This window comes from Myotis lucifugus, unplaced genomic scaffold (genome assembly GCF_000147115.1).
Source record: "Myotis lucifugus unplaced genomic scaffold, Myoluc2.0 scaffold_48, whole genome shotgun sequence".
Classification (NCBI taxonomy): domain Eukaryota; kingdom Metazoa; phylum Chordata; class Mammalia; order Chiroptera; family Vespertilionidae; genus Myotis; species Myotis lucifugus.
In genome coordinates, this window is record NW_005871096.1 from 5,533,550 (window position 1) to 5,551,583 (window position 18,034).

The 18,034-nt window shown below is 44.7% G+C and overlaps 1 protein-coding gene across 1 annotated transcript in view; it reads right to left on the bottom strand.

The window, feature by feature from the left end:
- The window catches only part of FAM114A1 (family with sequence similarity 114 member A1), a 50,885-nt gene that overhangs the window by 14,229 nt on the left and 18,622 nt on the right, over positions 1 to 18,034 (bottom strand). Inside the window, exons 3-8 of the mRNA XM_023753653.1 lie at positions 15,490 to 15,600; positions 15,266 to 15,372; positions 12,656 to 12,790; positions 10,383 to 10,535; positions 4,490 to 4,613; positions 96 to 193 (exon numbers count right to left, since the gene is read on the bottom strand). Of these exons, the coding sequence (XP_023609421.1) occupies positions 96 to 193; positions 4,490 to 4,613; positions 10,383 to 10,535; positions 12,656 to 12,790; positions 15,266 to 15,372; positions 15,490 to 15,600 (728 nt within the window). The remainder of the gene's footprint in view (positions 1 to 95; positions 194 to 4,489; positions 4,614 to 10,382; positions 10,536 to 12,655; positions 12,791 to 15,265; positions 15,373 to 15,489; positions 15,601 to 18,034) is intronic.

Consider the following 18,034-nt stretch of genomic DNA (forward strand, 5'->3'; position numbering starts at 1 on the left):
TGGGGTGTGGGTTTTTTCCATTTCAGGTGGAGCTCTGGAATTTGATAACTGGGACCTTCTTCTGAAAGACAAAAACTCAGACAGATGGTGCTGACCTTATTGAGTTTGTCAGGCGTGGCCGCAACATGTAATTCAAAGAGAAGCTCTGTAAGCATCCTCGCAAATTCTTCTCCCTTTTCCTCCGAGCCTAGAACTAGAAAATGACACAAGTAAGAAGCATGACTTATTTTTCATCTTTTTGAATGTGGCAGCTCCGCGCCCCCTCTCCCGCCCTCCACAACCTGCCCTCCAGCTGCCAGCAAAGATGAGTGTCGCCCACTTATGACATGGCAGTGAGGCAGCAGGCTGCTGCTGGGTGGGGGCTGCCAGAGTCTCACAGCACTTGCTGGGGTGCCCCCAGGCTGTAGGGGAGGGCCGGGAGGGACTTATCCGTCTCATTTGCAGCTATGGGTGGTCAGTAGTTATTTGCTGAAAGAATGACCGATGAACAATTGAATGACCTTTCTCAGGCCCGACTGGCCTGCACCAACACTGTATTTATGAGTACTATTATGCCTAGCATTGCAACTCTGATGACACGCAGAGCCTTTTCATGTTCACAGAGCCACAGTGCTGAGCAAGTCAAAGTAGTCTCGATGGAGGAGGTGATGTCTGATCTGAGTGTTCAAGAGTGAGAAGGCAGCCCTGGCTGGGGTGTTCAGTGGTTACAGGGTCTCGGGTTTGATTCCCTGTCAAGGACATGTACCTGGGTTGCAGGTTCATTCCCCGGTCAGGGTGCATGCAGGAGGCAACCAATTGATGTATCTCTCTCACATCAATGTTTTTTCTCTCTCTCTCCCCCTCCCCCACTTCCATTCTATCCACAAAAAGCAATAGAAAAATATCCTCTGGTGAGGATTAAAAAAAAAAAGAATGAGAAGGGATTACACATGCACAAAGGAGAGTTTGGGGGTGGATGAAAGGGGGAAAAGGAGAGGGAGAAAGAAACATGGTGGGAGAGAGAGAGATTTCATTAAAAGCTGAGATTCCCTCTCCACTGGGCGGAGGTCTGGTCTCATCCTCTCTAGGGAGGCAGACTAAGAGGGACAGGGCACAGCTGAGCACCAACAAGGTCTCATCCCCAAACTGCCCGTTCGTCTCCTTCCACAGGAGGCAGTGTGACAGGGCAGGAGGAGCCCCACACTGAGACTGGAAGGTATGGGTTCTACCCCGGCTCCAGCACCTGGTGGGTCTGTGACGTGGGGCCAGTCAAAGGGCTTCTTAGCTTCCAAACCCTCCTCTGCAAACTTAGGAAAACAAAACCACACATCTTCTCTTTCATAGCGTTGCAAGGACCAGATACTATAATAGATGCAAACGCGTTTTATAAACACTGAAGTTTTATGTAACTATATTGTTATGTGCTACAAAGATATAACATAAGGAGATTAAAAATATTTGGGAGTGATCAACACTAACGTAGAAGACAAGTACTTGGTGCAGCCCTGCTTTTAAATGTGCATTCATTCTGTAAAACGGGAACATCCACCAATGCCGCTGCCAAATATGTTCGGAAAAAAACCACAGGGGAAAATGAAAGTGGACAAAAACAGATAATAAAAAGCGTTGCAACAAAGGATACTTATTACTGCAACTCTTGGTCTGTATATATGGTGAAAAGACCTTCACCAAGGCAATGAAAATAGAAAACAGGCTTTTAAAATCTCTTCACAACAGTGGTAAACCAAATTAGAGATCTATGGCAGTGTGATAAAATTATATTCTGCTGGAGAAACAAACAGGCAGATCATACGCTAACATTAGTCAATGCAAGGGAGCCTGATATTCAATTTATCTAACAACGACAGCGTATCCGGAGACTATCAAATAAATTATTTAGGTGTTAGGAAGTGGTTCCAAGAAAGGATTTGATGAAAATGTTCTCGTTTCTTCTCGAGTTTTGCTCTTGGATTGTCTGCTCGCACCCCCCCTCCCCCATAAGTTGTAACACTCCATCATAAGATTGATTTAATGACAACCCTGCTATTCTTTCAAGTGTTCAAATGACATTTCTATATTAAATTAATTAAAATTAAGTGTGGTTTGATAACCTGGAACTGCCCTTTGGGAAAATGGACATACTAAACAGGAGATTACAGGGTTCTGTGACTTAAGGAGAGACATTTCATAAGCATGCTATTTAGAACTTTAATATTGTTTGTCATATTAAAAAAAATCTCAATTTACTGAAGCTCTACACAGGACTGGGACACACTGTTTTCTATTTAACAATATTGAATCAAGTTTCCTCTCCAAGAAATAGCACTAGTTGAGAAAGCAATAACTGCCTTATCTTGCACTGGCAACAATATTTCTCTGATGTTACAGGGAATTTGGGATCCCTTTTTTTATCTTTTCTGAATGAACCCCTAATAGGACCAAAGTCTACCTCAGGCATCAAGAAACTGAAGAGAGTCTGGCCAGAGTGGCTCAGTGGTTGAGCATCGACTATGAATCAAGAGTTCATGTTCAATTCCCGGGCACATGCCTGGGTTGGGGGCTTGATCCCCAGTAGGGGGCCTGTAGGAGGCAGCCGATTGATGATTCTCTCTCATCATTGATGTTTCTATACCTCTCCCTTTCTCTCTGAAACCAATAAAAAATATTTTAAAACATTAAAAAAAAGAAATGGAAGAGAATAGCCTGGCTCTTTATGGTGACTGTTACACTAGCTCATCCTGAGTCCAGAATACTAACTGTAGTCTTCGCTTCTTCATTATTAACCCCAAGACAAGGCCGTCACCCTCTGTGACTTTAGAGAAACACACAAATGCTCAAACACATAATTCTCCAGCAGTCTCTTTGCAATAGGCCTCTCTCTAGGCTTTAGAATAATTGATTCTTCTATTTTGATGCAATGAGCGTGAAGCTCATTAAACTGGAGGCACGTCAGGTCACTACGTGGGGCTAACGCAGGAGATGGTATTTAAATGACAGTTTGCAAAAGCTTAGAATAATTTAGCCCTGAGCCCCAAGGCTGAAGCGTTGGGGAGCTGGTGTTCAAGCTCTGATTAAAGGTCCGTGACACACCTGGGCACAAAGCACTTCCGAGACTTGGCGGAATGAATGCACGTTACCATACTCCGCGTGTGGGTGACACCAAGGGCACCCGTAAATAAGAGTTACGCCTATTGCACCTTTATTATTTTCCTGGCATTGTGTTAGCACTTTAAATCATACTCACAGCTGGCATTTTTGAGCGGTTCTGTGTGCCAGGCACTGTCATATATGTTTTTACATATATTATCTAACTTGATCCTCACAATAGCCCTTGGAAATATGTGTCATTGTCTCTACTTTGCAGGTGAGACACTGAGTTTCATAAAGGTTACATAGCTTGTTCGAGGCCATATAGCGTGTAAATGGTGAACATATGTCCAATGGGACCCTTCAGAAGATCCTAGAAGTCAGCCCTGTCTTGTCCATGGCTGCTCGACCTTTTCAGCATAACCTACACCAGTGGTTCTCAACCTTGGCTGCACATTAGAATCACCTAGGAATCTTTTTAAAATCCTGATTTCTGGGCCTCATCCTCCGGAAATTCTGTTTCTTTGTTACTAATGTTGTGGCCCCACCCCATAACAAAGAAACAGAATTCCCGGAGGGTGAGCCCAGAAATCAGGATTTTAAAAAGATTCCCAGGTGATTCTAATGTGCAGCCAAGGTTGAGAACCACTGACCTACACGAACGCTGTGGTTGTAGTGCTTGGTGATGACATCGGTAAGAAATCCCGTCCATGTACACAGCAAATGTTTTACTATATTCTGCTCCCAAATGGACAACTTAATCGTTAAGCATGTCTACCTTTGAGAGCGTTTTCCACCCTCTCAGGGAAGCCTTGCTTCTCACAAAATAGGTCCTCCTGTCTCTGGGGTCATGTCAGTGTCGGGAGAGCGCACCTGGCTCAGTTCAGCGATTGACAACCTGACACACAACACTCCAGTGTGGGCCTTTGTATAAACTGTACCTTCGCTGGACTGTGGGCCACTTACAAATACATCCTAACGTCTACACATAGACATTAAAAGGGAGAGGAAAACTAGGAAAAGAAATCCACTGAAATACCTGCCCATCATCAATATCAATCACATTCAACAGCTTCCACCTGCAGATAAAACATTAGCCATCGGAGCGCACACTCTCGCCCTCAGGGCCCTGTTCAGTGCTTTGCCCTCCTAGTTCACTTGACCACACCCATTCATTGTGTGCCTGTGATGTGCCAGGGACTGTGCTGGAGAAATAAAGGGGCCCCAGTCAGGAGTTCCCGCCCAGCAAAAAGAGAGGACTATAGATCGATGGGACCAGCTCCTTGGAGCGTTTTGGAAGTGGGACAGAGGAGCACTGGATTAAATAATCCTACCCTGCTCAAAGGGATGTGCTTATTAATAGCAGTGTCATAAGGATTATACCAACAGCCCATCCTGCTATTAACTCGGTATTTCCCGTTACCTTGTTCTTCCTGATTCTCTTCATTCTCTAACTCTTTGGCTGCAAAGATGTCTTTAATGGAAATTAGGTCATTTTTTAAGAGTTCCAGCTTCTCTCCATCAAATGATGCTAAAAATGACTGAACCTGAAAAAAGAAATAGGTCAGCATAACTGTCATCCTTTCTTCTCCTTAATAACATTTACGTACACGTGTCCCCAGTTCTCCCGGGACCGGGTGAGTCCTGGTGTGGGAGGTAATGCGGGGTTGGATGAACTGCCTATTAACTGTGCAACTTTGGGCCCATTACTTAAACTCCCTCGGCCTCAGTTTTTTAAAATTTTAAAGTGAGACCCACACTTCTACTGTGATTGATGTGCGGTAAATGAGGTGACGAACATGAAGGGCGTTGCACAGGCGCCCACAGCAGGTGTTGAATGAATGGTGGCAGAGGCTTCTGGGTGACAGCGCTTACAAACACACTTTGGTGTCAACCCCAGATTCCAATATCAGCTCCTCACTTAGTAATTATGTGACCCTGGGCAATTTAACCTTTCTATGCCTCAGCTCTAAATGGTTGGTATCTTTCAAATGGGGACTAAAAGCATCTACCTTATAAGGTTGACTTGAAAGTTAAAAGTATTTACAGTGATGATCAAGACATTTTATATACACAGACATATACATATACACATATATACACATGTAAATAAATATTATATATATATATATATACAGATAAATATATATATATATATACACACACACAAACACACACACACACACACACTTGGGTTATTGTACTGGAGTTGCAAAAATGCTTCTCAGAGACCTTGTAGTCTAGGAGAGGGAGCCCACGATAACCTATAACACCATGACAGTGCCAGTGGAGTGTCAGCGGGGGCACCAGGGAGGGAGCTGCCCATCCCTCGGGGGAGGCGAGAGGGTGTGTGAGGTCTGGTGTCCTCCCTGAACTGCTCTTCTCCCTGCCCATTGTCTTCAGCTCCCCTCTTTGAAATGCTCCTTTGTAAACACTTAAACATTATTTGCACAGATGGCCAGGCAACCTCTGTGAGTCCGAACATTGATTTCCATTCCCCAGCTGGCCAAAGGGCATGGTTCTCGCCCTCTGAAGTACGACCGCACAGTATAAGGCTTTTAATTTTTCATTCTGCGGGGCCAACCCTTGCTCTGGAGGGAGAGCCAGCAGAGGAACCACCATGCCCTTTAGAATATGTTTAAATATTCATGATGGTAGTAGATTCACACATCAGGGTAAGTGAGGGCGTTAGAGAGGGCATCGGGATGCCAGAGCACCAATTTCCTAAACGCTGCTAATGCAGCCAGCGCCGAAGCTTTGGGCAGAAGCCTGGCGGGAAGTCATCAGCACAAAACCCATTAGCCGAGTGCAGCAGGTGAAAGCAAATGCAGGCTGCACGCGGCCACCCCTCCTTTTCATCCCGACCGCCTCAGACTCTTTCCTGCAGCGCACACACTCATGTTTAGGTCTCAGGGTCCTGGATGTGCTCACATCAAATTCCAACGCCTCAGATATATTTTCTAAACAGCAGTTGTCTACGAGTAAAAATAAAGGTAACTGAGTAAGTGTGTGAGAGAACAACCCTTAGTGAAAACGCACACACACATATGGAACATTTGGTTTTCCCGTGGCCTCTGGAGGGGAGCCATCCTCCTGCAGTGATCACAGTGGGGTTTGCTGCGTGGGGCACCCCTGGGAAGGGTTCTTTTAAGCAAAGGGCTCATTTGTCTGCATCTGTCTACCACCGCATCTCTTTTGCTTCCTTCTAGTTCATTCCCTTATGCAAGGCAATGGGCATTGAATCTTTATGTCAGCCCAATAACAAATAATTAATTATGCATGCCTCGATAAATATTTGTGGAATGCTGACTACGTGCCTGGCACTGTTCTTAAGTGCTGTCGGAACACAAGGGCAGACAGTCTGCCTTACAAATCTTTTCCCCAAAAGGGGACGTGGGGTACCATTTTGAAGATTCTTGTTTACTATTTTTGTTGAATATTGAGTATAATGGCAATTCTATTATTAGTTTTTCCTGAAGATTTATAGATTACACCAGATTGCCATGCCCACTGCCATCCTAGAACCAATCTGGTAGATAGTCTTTCTATTTCCTGATGCCTTGTCTCAGTTTAGCCAATGAAATGTTAGCAGAGGAGACAGAAATCCTTTCTGGGTCAAAGCTTTTAAAAAATGGGAGTGTCCCCTCTACACTCTCTTTCCTTATGCTGGTGGGATTGAGAAGACACTAGATGATGGCAAAAGCCAATACTTTAGGATTGGACACACTTTGGGGGAGTCCGCAGGGCAAAAGGATAGGCTGCCCAGAGCCCGTACTCCCCCTGCTGGACCGCCCTCCTCGAGGGGACTCTCCAAGTTCCCTTCCACAGCCTGTAGGGACCTCTTCCCCAGGCGGTGCTCCTTACAGTGGGACCGGCTACTGGAGAGTGCACTTCTGGGCCCAAGGGGTGACAAGGAGGTGGTTGTTCGCAGGGTGTGGTGGAACTTGAACTAAGTCATCATTACACGTGCATGTGAGGCTCTCTGAGGTGGGAGACAACTGGAGATAAAGGGAGGAGAGCAGGCAGGAGGGTGGTGTGGAAACTGGAGGAGCCTGAGACGTCTAAATGGGAATCTGGCCTTCCAGGTCATTAGAAAGTATATTTGTCAAGAGTAGGATGGCAGAATATATTTTCTTCAGCAGCCTGTTTCCAAAAATGCTTTTGCTCTTAAATATTTGGTATGCGTAGGGTTGCCAGATAAAATATGGGCCAATTAGTTAAATTTGAATTCTGGATAAACAACAAATATTTTTGTAGTACAAATGCTATGTCCCAAATATTGCACCGGACATATTTATGCTTTTTAAAAAAAGTATTCATTGCTTTTCTAAAGTTAAAATGTAACTAGTCATCCTGTATTTTTATTTGTTCAAGCTGACAGCCCCAGCGTAGGTCTCCATCTGTGTTCTTGCCAGAGGCCTGTGAGCATTAGGATGGGTCTAGTGGAGGCACAAGATGGGCAGAGCCTGGCTCCTGGATCCCTACATGCAGGAAAGCTGCCCGCGGATCAGGCACCCCCACCTGGGACTGTTACAGGAGGGAGGATAATGCCTAATGGGTTCGACCCATAACATTTTAGGACTGTTTATTACAGCACCCAGTAATAAAGCCAAGAAAAAAAAAGGTCTACATTTCTTACTATGAAAACTACAAAAATCTCCAGGTTGGGGAAGGAAAGCTGAGTTTGAGGGAGCCGTGTGCAAACAGACAGCAATGCCTCCCTCCAGGGACCTCACCTCCCTCCTAGCAACGGCAGTCCTTCGGGGCTATTTTCTAGGGACCTGGGACCTGCGGCTGTTCCACGGCTGAGACCTGCGATGGAACCAGCCAGAGTGAAATCTCTCCAGCTACCACCATGACTGCCCCAAGGGGTCATGCTCCCCGGTAATGTTTTTAGTATTAACAACAAATACATAACATAAGAATTCATATAAAAAGAAAATGTCATCAACATTATATATACCTATACACATATCCTATCTAATAAAAGACAAAAAGGGTAATTGACCGTACCTTCGCTACGCTTCCCATTGGCTAATCAGGGTGATATGCAAATTAACTGCCAACAAAGATGGCGGTTAATTTGCATACACAGGCGCCAAGCGACAGAGCGAAGCCGGCTGGACCCGGGCAGGAGCAGCGAGCGAAGGCCGGCGTGGTGAGCGAAGAGCAAAGAGGGAAGTCCGCCGCGCGCTGGCCTCGGCCATGCCCCCAGGGCCCTCGCTCGCTGTGGCTGCCCTCCGTCACGCCCCTGGGGCCCGGGCCCCTTCAGGCGAAGAGCGAAGGCCTGGGTTCTGGGTGCCGGAGAAAAACTGGTGCCAGCAGCCAGGGGAAGGGGCCCCCAAGGGACCCCAGACTGGGAGAGGGCACAGGCCGGGCTGAGGGACCCACCCGAGTGCACAAATTTTTGTGCACCGGGCCTCTAGTATGTATACAGTAAAACGGCAGCTGACATTTACTGAGTGCTTATTATGTATAAGGCATGCTGTGACTAACTTCACATGGATTAGCTCAATTATTTTAATAACCCTATGAAGTAGGTTTTCATTCCCATTCCCATTTCAGAGATAAGGAGACTGAGGTAAGACAGGTCCAAACCATACAGCTACAGAGTCATACCTGATCACGTAATATCTGACCCCAAACAGCTTTGTAGGGGAAACTTTGTGCTTCATTCTCTAATGCACACCTTCCCAGATCATCGGATTTTGCTCTATGGGAGTCATTTTAAAACTCTCTAAATTGTAGAGAGCTGTTTGAAGCAAAAAAATAATTCTTGACTACAGATATGTGAGTGAATTTTGCCCAGTGGAGGGACAACCTCCTCTGGAAAAACCAGGTATGTGTCCATTTGCACATTCATTTCAAAACTGTTTTATTCCGTATACATTTGTGCTTCTTTGGCTTTTCCTTTTGACTTAGTTATAATAGTTGTTTGGTTCCTTTATTTAATTATTGATGTAAATAAATGATTTAATTCATGTTCATTTTATATCTCATGATTTTGCCTTTAAAAAAAAAGTCTCTTCTCCATTCAGAGGCTCACCTCCAAGTTCAGCTTCCTGTCTGAGCACCTGCCTCTCCCAGTGAATGGCCCACGGCTCCTCATAGCCCATAGCCCCTCATGGGAGGTCCAAAGGGCACTGCCCTATGGCCTCCACTGGAAAAGTGCCCGTGAATACGGTCACCCTGACATTCACACAACAGAGCCATACATACAGTTAAATGAGTTAACGGTTTTGACGGAAGATGATTTGATTTTGGTTGATGGGCACACAGTATAATATACAGATCTTGTATCATACAAATGTATACTTGAAACCTATATGATCCTATTAACCAATGTCACCCCAATAAATTTAATAAAAAATAAATAAAATGAAGTGCTTAGAATGGTGACTACATAATTGCCAGTATAAGTGTTCGCTACCTAAAGACACACATATACACACCATGTAGATCCTTTAGAAAAGAAATTACCACACCCTGCTGATTTTTGCTCTTCATGTTTTTGTTTTGTTTTTGTTAATCCTCACCCTAGGATATTTTTCCATTGACTTTTAGAAACAGTGGAAGCAGGTGGGAGAGACTGAGAAAACATGGATGTGAGAGAAACACATCAATTGGTCACCTCTTGAACGCACCTCAACCAGGGCCGGGGGTCAAGCCTGCAACCAAGGTACATGCCCTTGACCAGCACTCTATCCACTGAGCCAAACTGGCAAGGGCAATGCTTTATTTCTTGGGATCACAGCGGGGGGATGTTAACATGCAGGGCTGCAGGGCTACTGGGTGGCTTCTCAGGAGCATTCCCAAATACAACTGTAACCACCAATAAGATAATCCTGCCCGTTGTAGCCCGGGCAATCTAACAAATGGGTGTTTAAACATATAAGCCATAAAACTAAATATATTAAAACTCCACAGCCTGGAACCAACATCAGCTGCTTTGTTTTCACTGGGTGGGAATGAAGACGGGGCTTCGTAGGGCATCTTTGATCCGGGTACTAGGTCAGCAAAGAGAGGTGCAGGGCCAGGAGCCTGGCAGCCAAGCTTCTGAGCAGCCTTTTGCACCATTAGGTCTGGCTAGTGATGAACTCTCACTGTGCTGGCCTCTTGGGGATGGGGAAGAGTAATCGCTTGGCAGAGGACGGAGCGGGAATAACATGGAGCATGGGGCGGTCCTAGGCTGTACAGTATTTGTGACCTCGGCACAATAATAAGGAGGTGTTTTAGTGGCAGATTTTCCAGTTTCTTTCCTATTTAAGAAAACGCGTTGATGAATATGCCATTTAAAACAGTCTCTGCAGGCATACCTTGCTTTCACTTTCATTGGATAGAATTTCCAGAGCTTCCAGGTGTGACAAACCTTGGTACTCATCAAACAGCATCCCGTAGTGTGCAGTCCTCTCGGCCGTGACCTGCTGCGCCAGTCTCTGCTTCTCCTTCTCCTTGGCCTCCCTTAACATCTGCAGAAATACGCAATATTCGTATACTCACTGTGTGCCGCAATATTCGTATACGCACTGTGTGCCCGGAAGCCCCGTTTCCTGCATAAGACGTAGGGGGCGATGAGAGCTGACTCTGTATTTGTAAGAGTAGGTTTTAGTCACTTTGGAATTTCTAAAAAAAGATGATGGTTTTGATGGATCCTACTGACAATTTTTACACAGTAGTCCACTTTGAATTTTACATGTTCATTATGTACACAACAAATCAAAGCAAAAATTCTATATGCCCCGGTATAGGACTGGAAAGAAGCATAACAGAAGCTCAACAGTGGTTTCCACGGAAGTGTTTTCTGTGTGTGATTAAATTCTCTACAAAGTCAAATTTTTTTATAATGAGCAAATGTATGTGCACTAGAAAAGTTTAATCTATTGTGACAGGATTAACTGTGCTGGCTGCACTTAGGCAGACTTCAAAGCAGAAACTAACTGACCTGATTTTATCTGAGTCACATCATTTAAAAATTTGTGTATGTGTGCTTATTAAAACACACAAAATTAATAAAATATAAATTCATAATATATTCCTTACTAGATCCTGAATGTAATTAAGAATGTTAGCTTGGCAGTTCATGAGAAGTATGACTGTGAACTGAGTTCCTCTTTTCATTGATCATTGTTCTCAAGTTATGTTTTTTGTTGATTAAATAAAAGGACAATGAAAGGAACACAGGTCCACCAGTCACTCCCAGTTTCCTGCACTTGCTTTCTTTGATTTTATACCTCATTTATTCGATTCCTCATCAAATTTACTGGGGCATTAAGTTTATAGGGTTCTTTACTATCTGTGAAGAGCACCATAAAGACACTGGCCACCATAAGGTCACCAAGGGAAGATCACAGGCGAATAGATTTTGTTTTTATTGTGTGTCAATAAAATAATCAGCCACTTCCTCCGTTTGGGTCTTGATGTTATTGGCTGAAAACCCACAGGGCTGTAGACAGACTCTCCCTCCTGTTTGTCATTAATAAGTACAGGCTCTGAATTTTAACGTTTTCAAAACAACTCCATCAAACCACTGGCAATTTTTAACACAATAAAACCCAGTGAAGAAGGTTGATAGAAAAAAAATTACTCATTTGAAATATGGTGTTGGAGGAGAGCTCTACGGATGGACCCTCAGGAAGATGAACAAGTGGGTCCCAGAGCAAATTAAGCCTGAAACCTCCCTGGAGGGAAAAATGTCAACACTGAAGCTGTCCTTAGGGCACATCATGACAAGGTGGGGGTTTTGGAAAAGACAATCATGCTGGGAAAATAGAAGGCAGCAGGAAAAGAGGAAGACCGAACAGGAGAAGAACTGACTTCATGCAAGAAGCCGTAGGCCTGAGTCTACAGGAGCTGAGCAGGACAGGACACTGTGGACATGACTCAGTCACCAGGAGTCGGAGCCAATCAAGGTGGCAGGTGACACACACAGCCCTCCCCACTGATCTCACTGGGTTGGTGGTGGTCAAACAAAATAACCAATTGACATTGAAATCGCTTCCTTTCTCTACACCAACTTCCATCTCTGACTTTGTACTTGGGAATAGAAAGGAAAGGGCTGAGATGGAAGGTAAAGGGGAAGCATCATCCTGGAATGATTTGAATTCACTCCAAAAAATGGAGAGTGGAATTCAAGTTGCCTAAAGAAGACCTGGCTTTACCCAGGATGTTGGTTCTATTTTCCCTCTGGACAGGAGATGGGTTTAAAAAGCAAAGGTTTAAAAAGTGATTCTGGCGAGAGATCTGAGGAATGTTCCCCAGAGAGCTCCACTGGGAGAGAACTGTGAGGCATGCAGGTTGTGCATGGTGAACACTTCCGATTTCCAGTCATTGACTGTGGGTTAGGGAAACAGACTTCCCTCAGCTAATGGCTGAGTCATCCTTCCAACTGCTCAGGCCAGCACCTCAGCCATCCTTGCCTCCTCCCTCTATCTCACACCCCACATTCAGCCCTTCAGGAAATCTGGGTAGGCCTTCGCACTGCACCCAGGATCAGCACTCATGACCACCTTCATGTCTCCACAGTTCCAGGCCTCTACTACCTCTTGTTTTATTGACTGAAAGAAAAACTTGCAAAAAAACATAATCCCACCTGGGATAACGAAACGGTTCTTTCCATGAGTGTCTTGGTCCGCTTAAAGCCTGGGTCACTTTCTGCGAGGACATTCATGGTTTTCTTGCCGATGAACTCCAGAGCATCAAGCCCACCTGTTAACACGCTTTTACCCTGCAGATGGAGGTGGGGGGATTGCATGAGATTCGACTTTTACATTTTGCTGCTTTGCGGCAGTCAGCAGCTCCCAGAGGACTCTGTCTTCAAATATTGATATCAATATGACGTCATAATTTTTTTCATCGGGAGATTTATTATCCACTTAATCTGATTTGCTTTCCCTTGGAAGAGCATATGTCATTTAATTTGTAGGACATGCAATGTTATTTTAAATGGATGGTTAGGAAAAAATAAAACATATTTGGGATTACTTTGACCAGCTCTGAGTGTATGAATAGATATATATCCAGGGCATAAAATTAATAGGTGACCCGATTGCTACTTTGAAAAAATGTTAAGTCAAGTAACAGAGTTATGTGGAGCAATCTATTAAAATGTCAAATGCTCTTGGCAGTTTAGGGAATTCTTTAATCGAGGGCCCTGGAGTGTAGAAGCCTTAGGCTGTTTCAGATGGCTCCTCCATACTTTTAGAAATGAGTAATAACTGCCTACGATTAGTATATTCATGAACTAAGACAGGCTGATTTCCATATACTACTGGCTTTAGACACTGTTCTGTTATATAGTTATCCTCTTGTGAATCCCTTTGTCAGTCACTGTTTTCCTTAAAAAAAAAAAAAGATGAAAACAATCATCTTTCTCACATAAACTGTTCATATAAACAGAACTGCTTAAAGTCTTTGCAACTTCTGCATATACCCTCCGACTACACAACTGCAATTACAATATGCATATACCTGTGTTTTTCCCACCTTACCTGAATTTATATACATTATATTTTATTATTACATTACTAGTGGCCCAGTGCACAAAATTTGTGCATGGGGGGGTGTCCCTCAGCCCAGCCTGCACCCTCTCCAATCTTGGACCCCTCGGGGGACATCCCTCTCGCAATCCGGGACCACTGGCTCCTAACCACTCACCTACCTGCCTGCCTGATCACCCCTAACCACTCTGCCTGCTGGTCTTCTCGCCCCCAACTGCCCGCCCCCTTGCCGGCCTGATTGCCCTCAACTGCCCCCCCTGCTAGCCTGCTCACCCCTAACTGCCTCCCACCAGCCTGATTGCCCCCAACTGTCCCCACCCTGCTGGCCTGCTTGCCCCCAACTGCCCCCCCACCAGCCTGCTCACCTCCAACTGCCCCCCACCAGCCTGATCGCCCCCAACTGCTCCCCACCCCGCTGGCCTGATCACCCCCAACTGCCTTCCCCTCCTGGCCTGATAGCTCCTAACCGCCTCTGCCTCGGCCCCGCCACCATGGCTTTGTCCAGAAAGACGTCTGGAAGGTCTCCTGGTCTAATTAGCGTATTACCCTTTTATTAGTATAGATTACCTGCATGCATTTCCCAATCTTCATAATGATCACTTCAATAACAATATTCTATTTCACTGAGTTAATATGCTTTATCCATCATTTCCATCCTGGACATTTAGACTTGTTTCCAGATTTGGGTGCAAATCAATAATTACACTATAAAACAAATCTTAAAATACACATACTTTGGGAGGACTGGGATATTGGCCATTCATACTTCTGTATATTTGATTTATTTCCTTCTAACATTCTATGGGGGGGGGTTTACTAAAGTAGAGAATAAAATGAGAGAAGGAAGGTCATAGGGACTTTGAATAAGAGCAGCCCTGGTGGGGGTGTCCAGAGCTTGGGAAAAGAGAACATGGTGACCTCCCAACCTGTGGTTTCACTTCGCAAGGTTTCAGTTACCCGCGTTCAACGGCAGCTCAAAAATATTAAATGGAAAATTCCAGTGACAAACAATTCATACGTTTTAAGTTGCATGGCGTTCTGAACAGTGTGACCTCAGTTGGGGTACTTCCTGCCTTTTTCATTAGTCATCTGTTTTGTTGCCAATAACAAGTTTCTTTAAGAGGTAGGCGGCCCCCTCCCCCCAGCCAGGGGTGTGAGTGGGGTGGGGGGGGGACAGACTTTGAGTTATTGGAGGAAGGGAGAGTGGAAATGGGGAGGTGGGAATGGGGGGAGAGTGTGGGTCTTAGTTATCTGGAAGCGCTTTAGGAACATCTTGGGGATGTTGTTCCTGACTCTTTACCAGAATTTGTTTTTATTTAAGTGGCTTTATGATATTCCAAATGGAAGGTTAAGGGCACAGAGCGTTGAGGGAAAACAGCTGTCCCAGCTCTGAGAACGAGCCCTCTCTCCGCGCAGCCAGACGCTGTCCTTGCAGCAGCTGGAGGACCGTCACATCAGACTGAGAAATGTGCCTTTTAAACAGCTCCTTTCTTTTAAACAGAAAATGCATTTCGTTTTGCCCTTATTATTTTGGTTCCAAGGTTTACGCCTACTCTGTAGGAGAAAACATAACAAAACCGTCATCCAAAGTTGTGAGCCAGGCCATCTTTGCTCTGATGTATCTAGGTCACTGGTAAATAGAGATATCAAAGGAAGGCGCCGGGAGACTCCAGGGAAAACAGAGGAAGCAGCGAAGGACTCACTGTGTTTTGAACCACATTGGTGATGGCTGACAGCACGCCCCGGGACCCCGAGGACGGAGAAGTGGGTGGGCCTTCCTCAGGGCTCTGATCTGGGGCCGCCTCTTCGGCTAAAGAGAGAAAAGATTGTTTCACAGTTCATTTCACTGATCTGAAATCTTCTTATTTGTGCATCGAGTGTAATACAGCCCAAGTCCAAGAAGCCCCCAGATTAATACCTCACTCACCTGGAGGGACGCCACTTTCGGTGTCAGGCTGGGCCCCTTCGGAAGAGCCAGAATTTACACCATGAATCCGTAGGGCCCCTGCTTTTTCCTTGACCGCCGTCAATCCGTGACCTATCGGGAAATGAAGATATGGTTCATGGCTACAAGAGAAATCCTCCCATTCTAGAGCTCATCTCCCAGATTGGTTGTAAGCAGGGGTAGTGGAGGACAGCATAGGCTTTGCAATCACTCAGATGTGGGTCCCAGTTCCAGCTCAGCTTCACCACTGCCTGGGGGTGACCTTGGAGAAGTTTCCTAATCTCTCAGTGACTCAGTTTCTTCGTTGGGTTATTGCGAGGAGCAGATAAGAGAGACAGATGTGAAGCGCTCCCAGATGCTTTATTATTCCACGTGGCTTCGCACACTATCTAACTAGCAACCTGGCATCCCACACCGAAGATATGACCTGTGAATAGTATTTGATTCATTATTTGATTCCTTGCAGGCCCAGCCCATGGCAGGTGCTCCACTGCTATTTGGTGAATGGAAATCAGTTGAGCTTCAACATGCTCTTTCCACGTGTTGGTCATTCCTTTAGAATGGAGAGAGCAGGGTTGGAGCCCATTTGTCAAAATCAAAAGGCAACTCAGTGGGAAAACCAGGAAGGGCACCCGGCCGCTCTGACAGTTGTCTTGACAGTAAGTCTAAACATGAGCTATAAGGACAGTCAGTCAGGATGAAGGGCACTGGCTTCACTCCATCTGAGCAGGGACAGAACCTCTCTTTCCTGGACCCAGCACAGTGGGTATTCAGTAACTATTTGGTAAATACAGAGCTGACCTTCTCATGCCCCACCCCACCCCCAACACATACACACACACACACTCCATTGGCTTGATAAATATAGGGTGTCCCCTAAAAATGTATACAGACTTTAACAGCTGATAGCTGTAGATTCTATTACATGTTGAAAGTGAAATATATTTTAATAAACGCTGCCTTTATAACATGTATACATTTTTTTGGACACCTGTATTCCTTTCTACATTTTATTCTGCAGCTTTATCTGTTTCTCATTAGAGGCCCTCCTGATGAGCTATAGCTTTTCTCAGAGTCCCAAATCCAACAACAACAAAAATCTCCTGATGCTCTTAAGTGGCTGTTTAGTTCTTGAAGGAGAAACAGCATGAGCTGCCATCATCCCAGCACTCACCTCCCCCGAGCACTCTGGGAGAAATGGATTTCACTCGGGATCAGGGCAACCTCAGGTTGTTAAAACCCAAGGCAGCAGCAATATTAATATACGGGGGTGGGGGTGGGGGTGGGGAAGATCCCAAGTCATGCCAGGACTTAGAGCCAAAAAGAACCACCTGGTCTTAGAAGGCACCGTTAAAATGATCCATTATCCACCTACTGACTAAGAGAAGGACAAGGCTGAACCCCAAACCCAAATAGTAGTATTGTATTTGTTGTAACTTCATCAGAGCTATCTGAACATAATTAGGACACTGATACTTACCAAACAGACAGAGGACTAATTATACCCAGTGGGAATCACCTATCATTATACATGATCTAGAAAACCCTGAAATACTATCTACAATGTTTGTAACACTAATTACATGCAGAAATATGTGTCTATATTCATGTGCAGATCATTAAATGCAGTTCAAATTCATTATTGAGTTACGTTGGGGGGAAAAAGATGCATTGTAACTGCCAAAACCAAGCCTTGAATTAATTCTCTCCAGCTTCCAATGAATCCCAAGCATTTCAATGGGAACTTATTGGCGTTTCAGTAACACATTTAAGTTACAGAACATAACCATCTAACTTATTTACATACTGAGTCCATATTCCTTGCCATCTTTTAAAAATACATATTGTTAGAAAGGAAATCGTGCACATGCAGATAGGAATCTATGCTTCTCACCTAGATTTCCGAGAGCTACAATCAAGGAATGAATGAGTTTGAGAAGGCTGGGGCACTTCTGTTATAGCTTCTTTGCGTAAGCCATGTAAGAAAGATGATTCCACCTCATTCCCTGAGACCAGTAGGGGGTTATTAAACCTCACTGTCATTATCTCCTCTTTCACCTTTTCCACCCTTTGCAGGTTAGGACCATGTCTGATTCTCTTCCTAGAGAAGAACAGCTTCTCACCACCTCAGAAAACAAATGATCACGGATATGTGTGCATAGGCTGTCTCTAGAAAAATTGCTTTGTTTCTGGAAGGAAATACCATCTTTATGTGCATTTCAATGGGGTGTGTCTGTTTAACAGATATGACAATAGGCTGCTACTCCAACTACACACACACACATACACACACACACACACACACAGTTTTATTGAGTTGTAATTATACTGCACATATTTAAGGTTCTTCCAATGATATATTCTGATGAATAGTTCTTTTTTTCTGAATTCTTTTGTTAGTGAAAGTACACCTTTACTACATTCTACTAGAAACATAAAGCGATGGTCTTTCATAACTAGGCTTTACTCTGTACACCACACCCCACTTTGAAGAATAACTTCTAAAACTTTACTTAGTGTGACATCT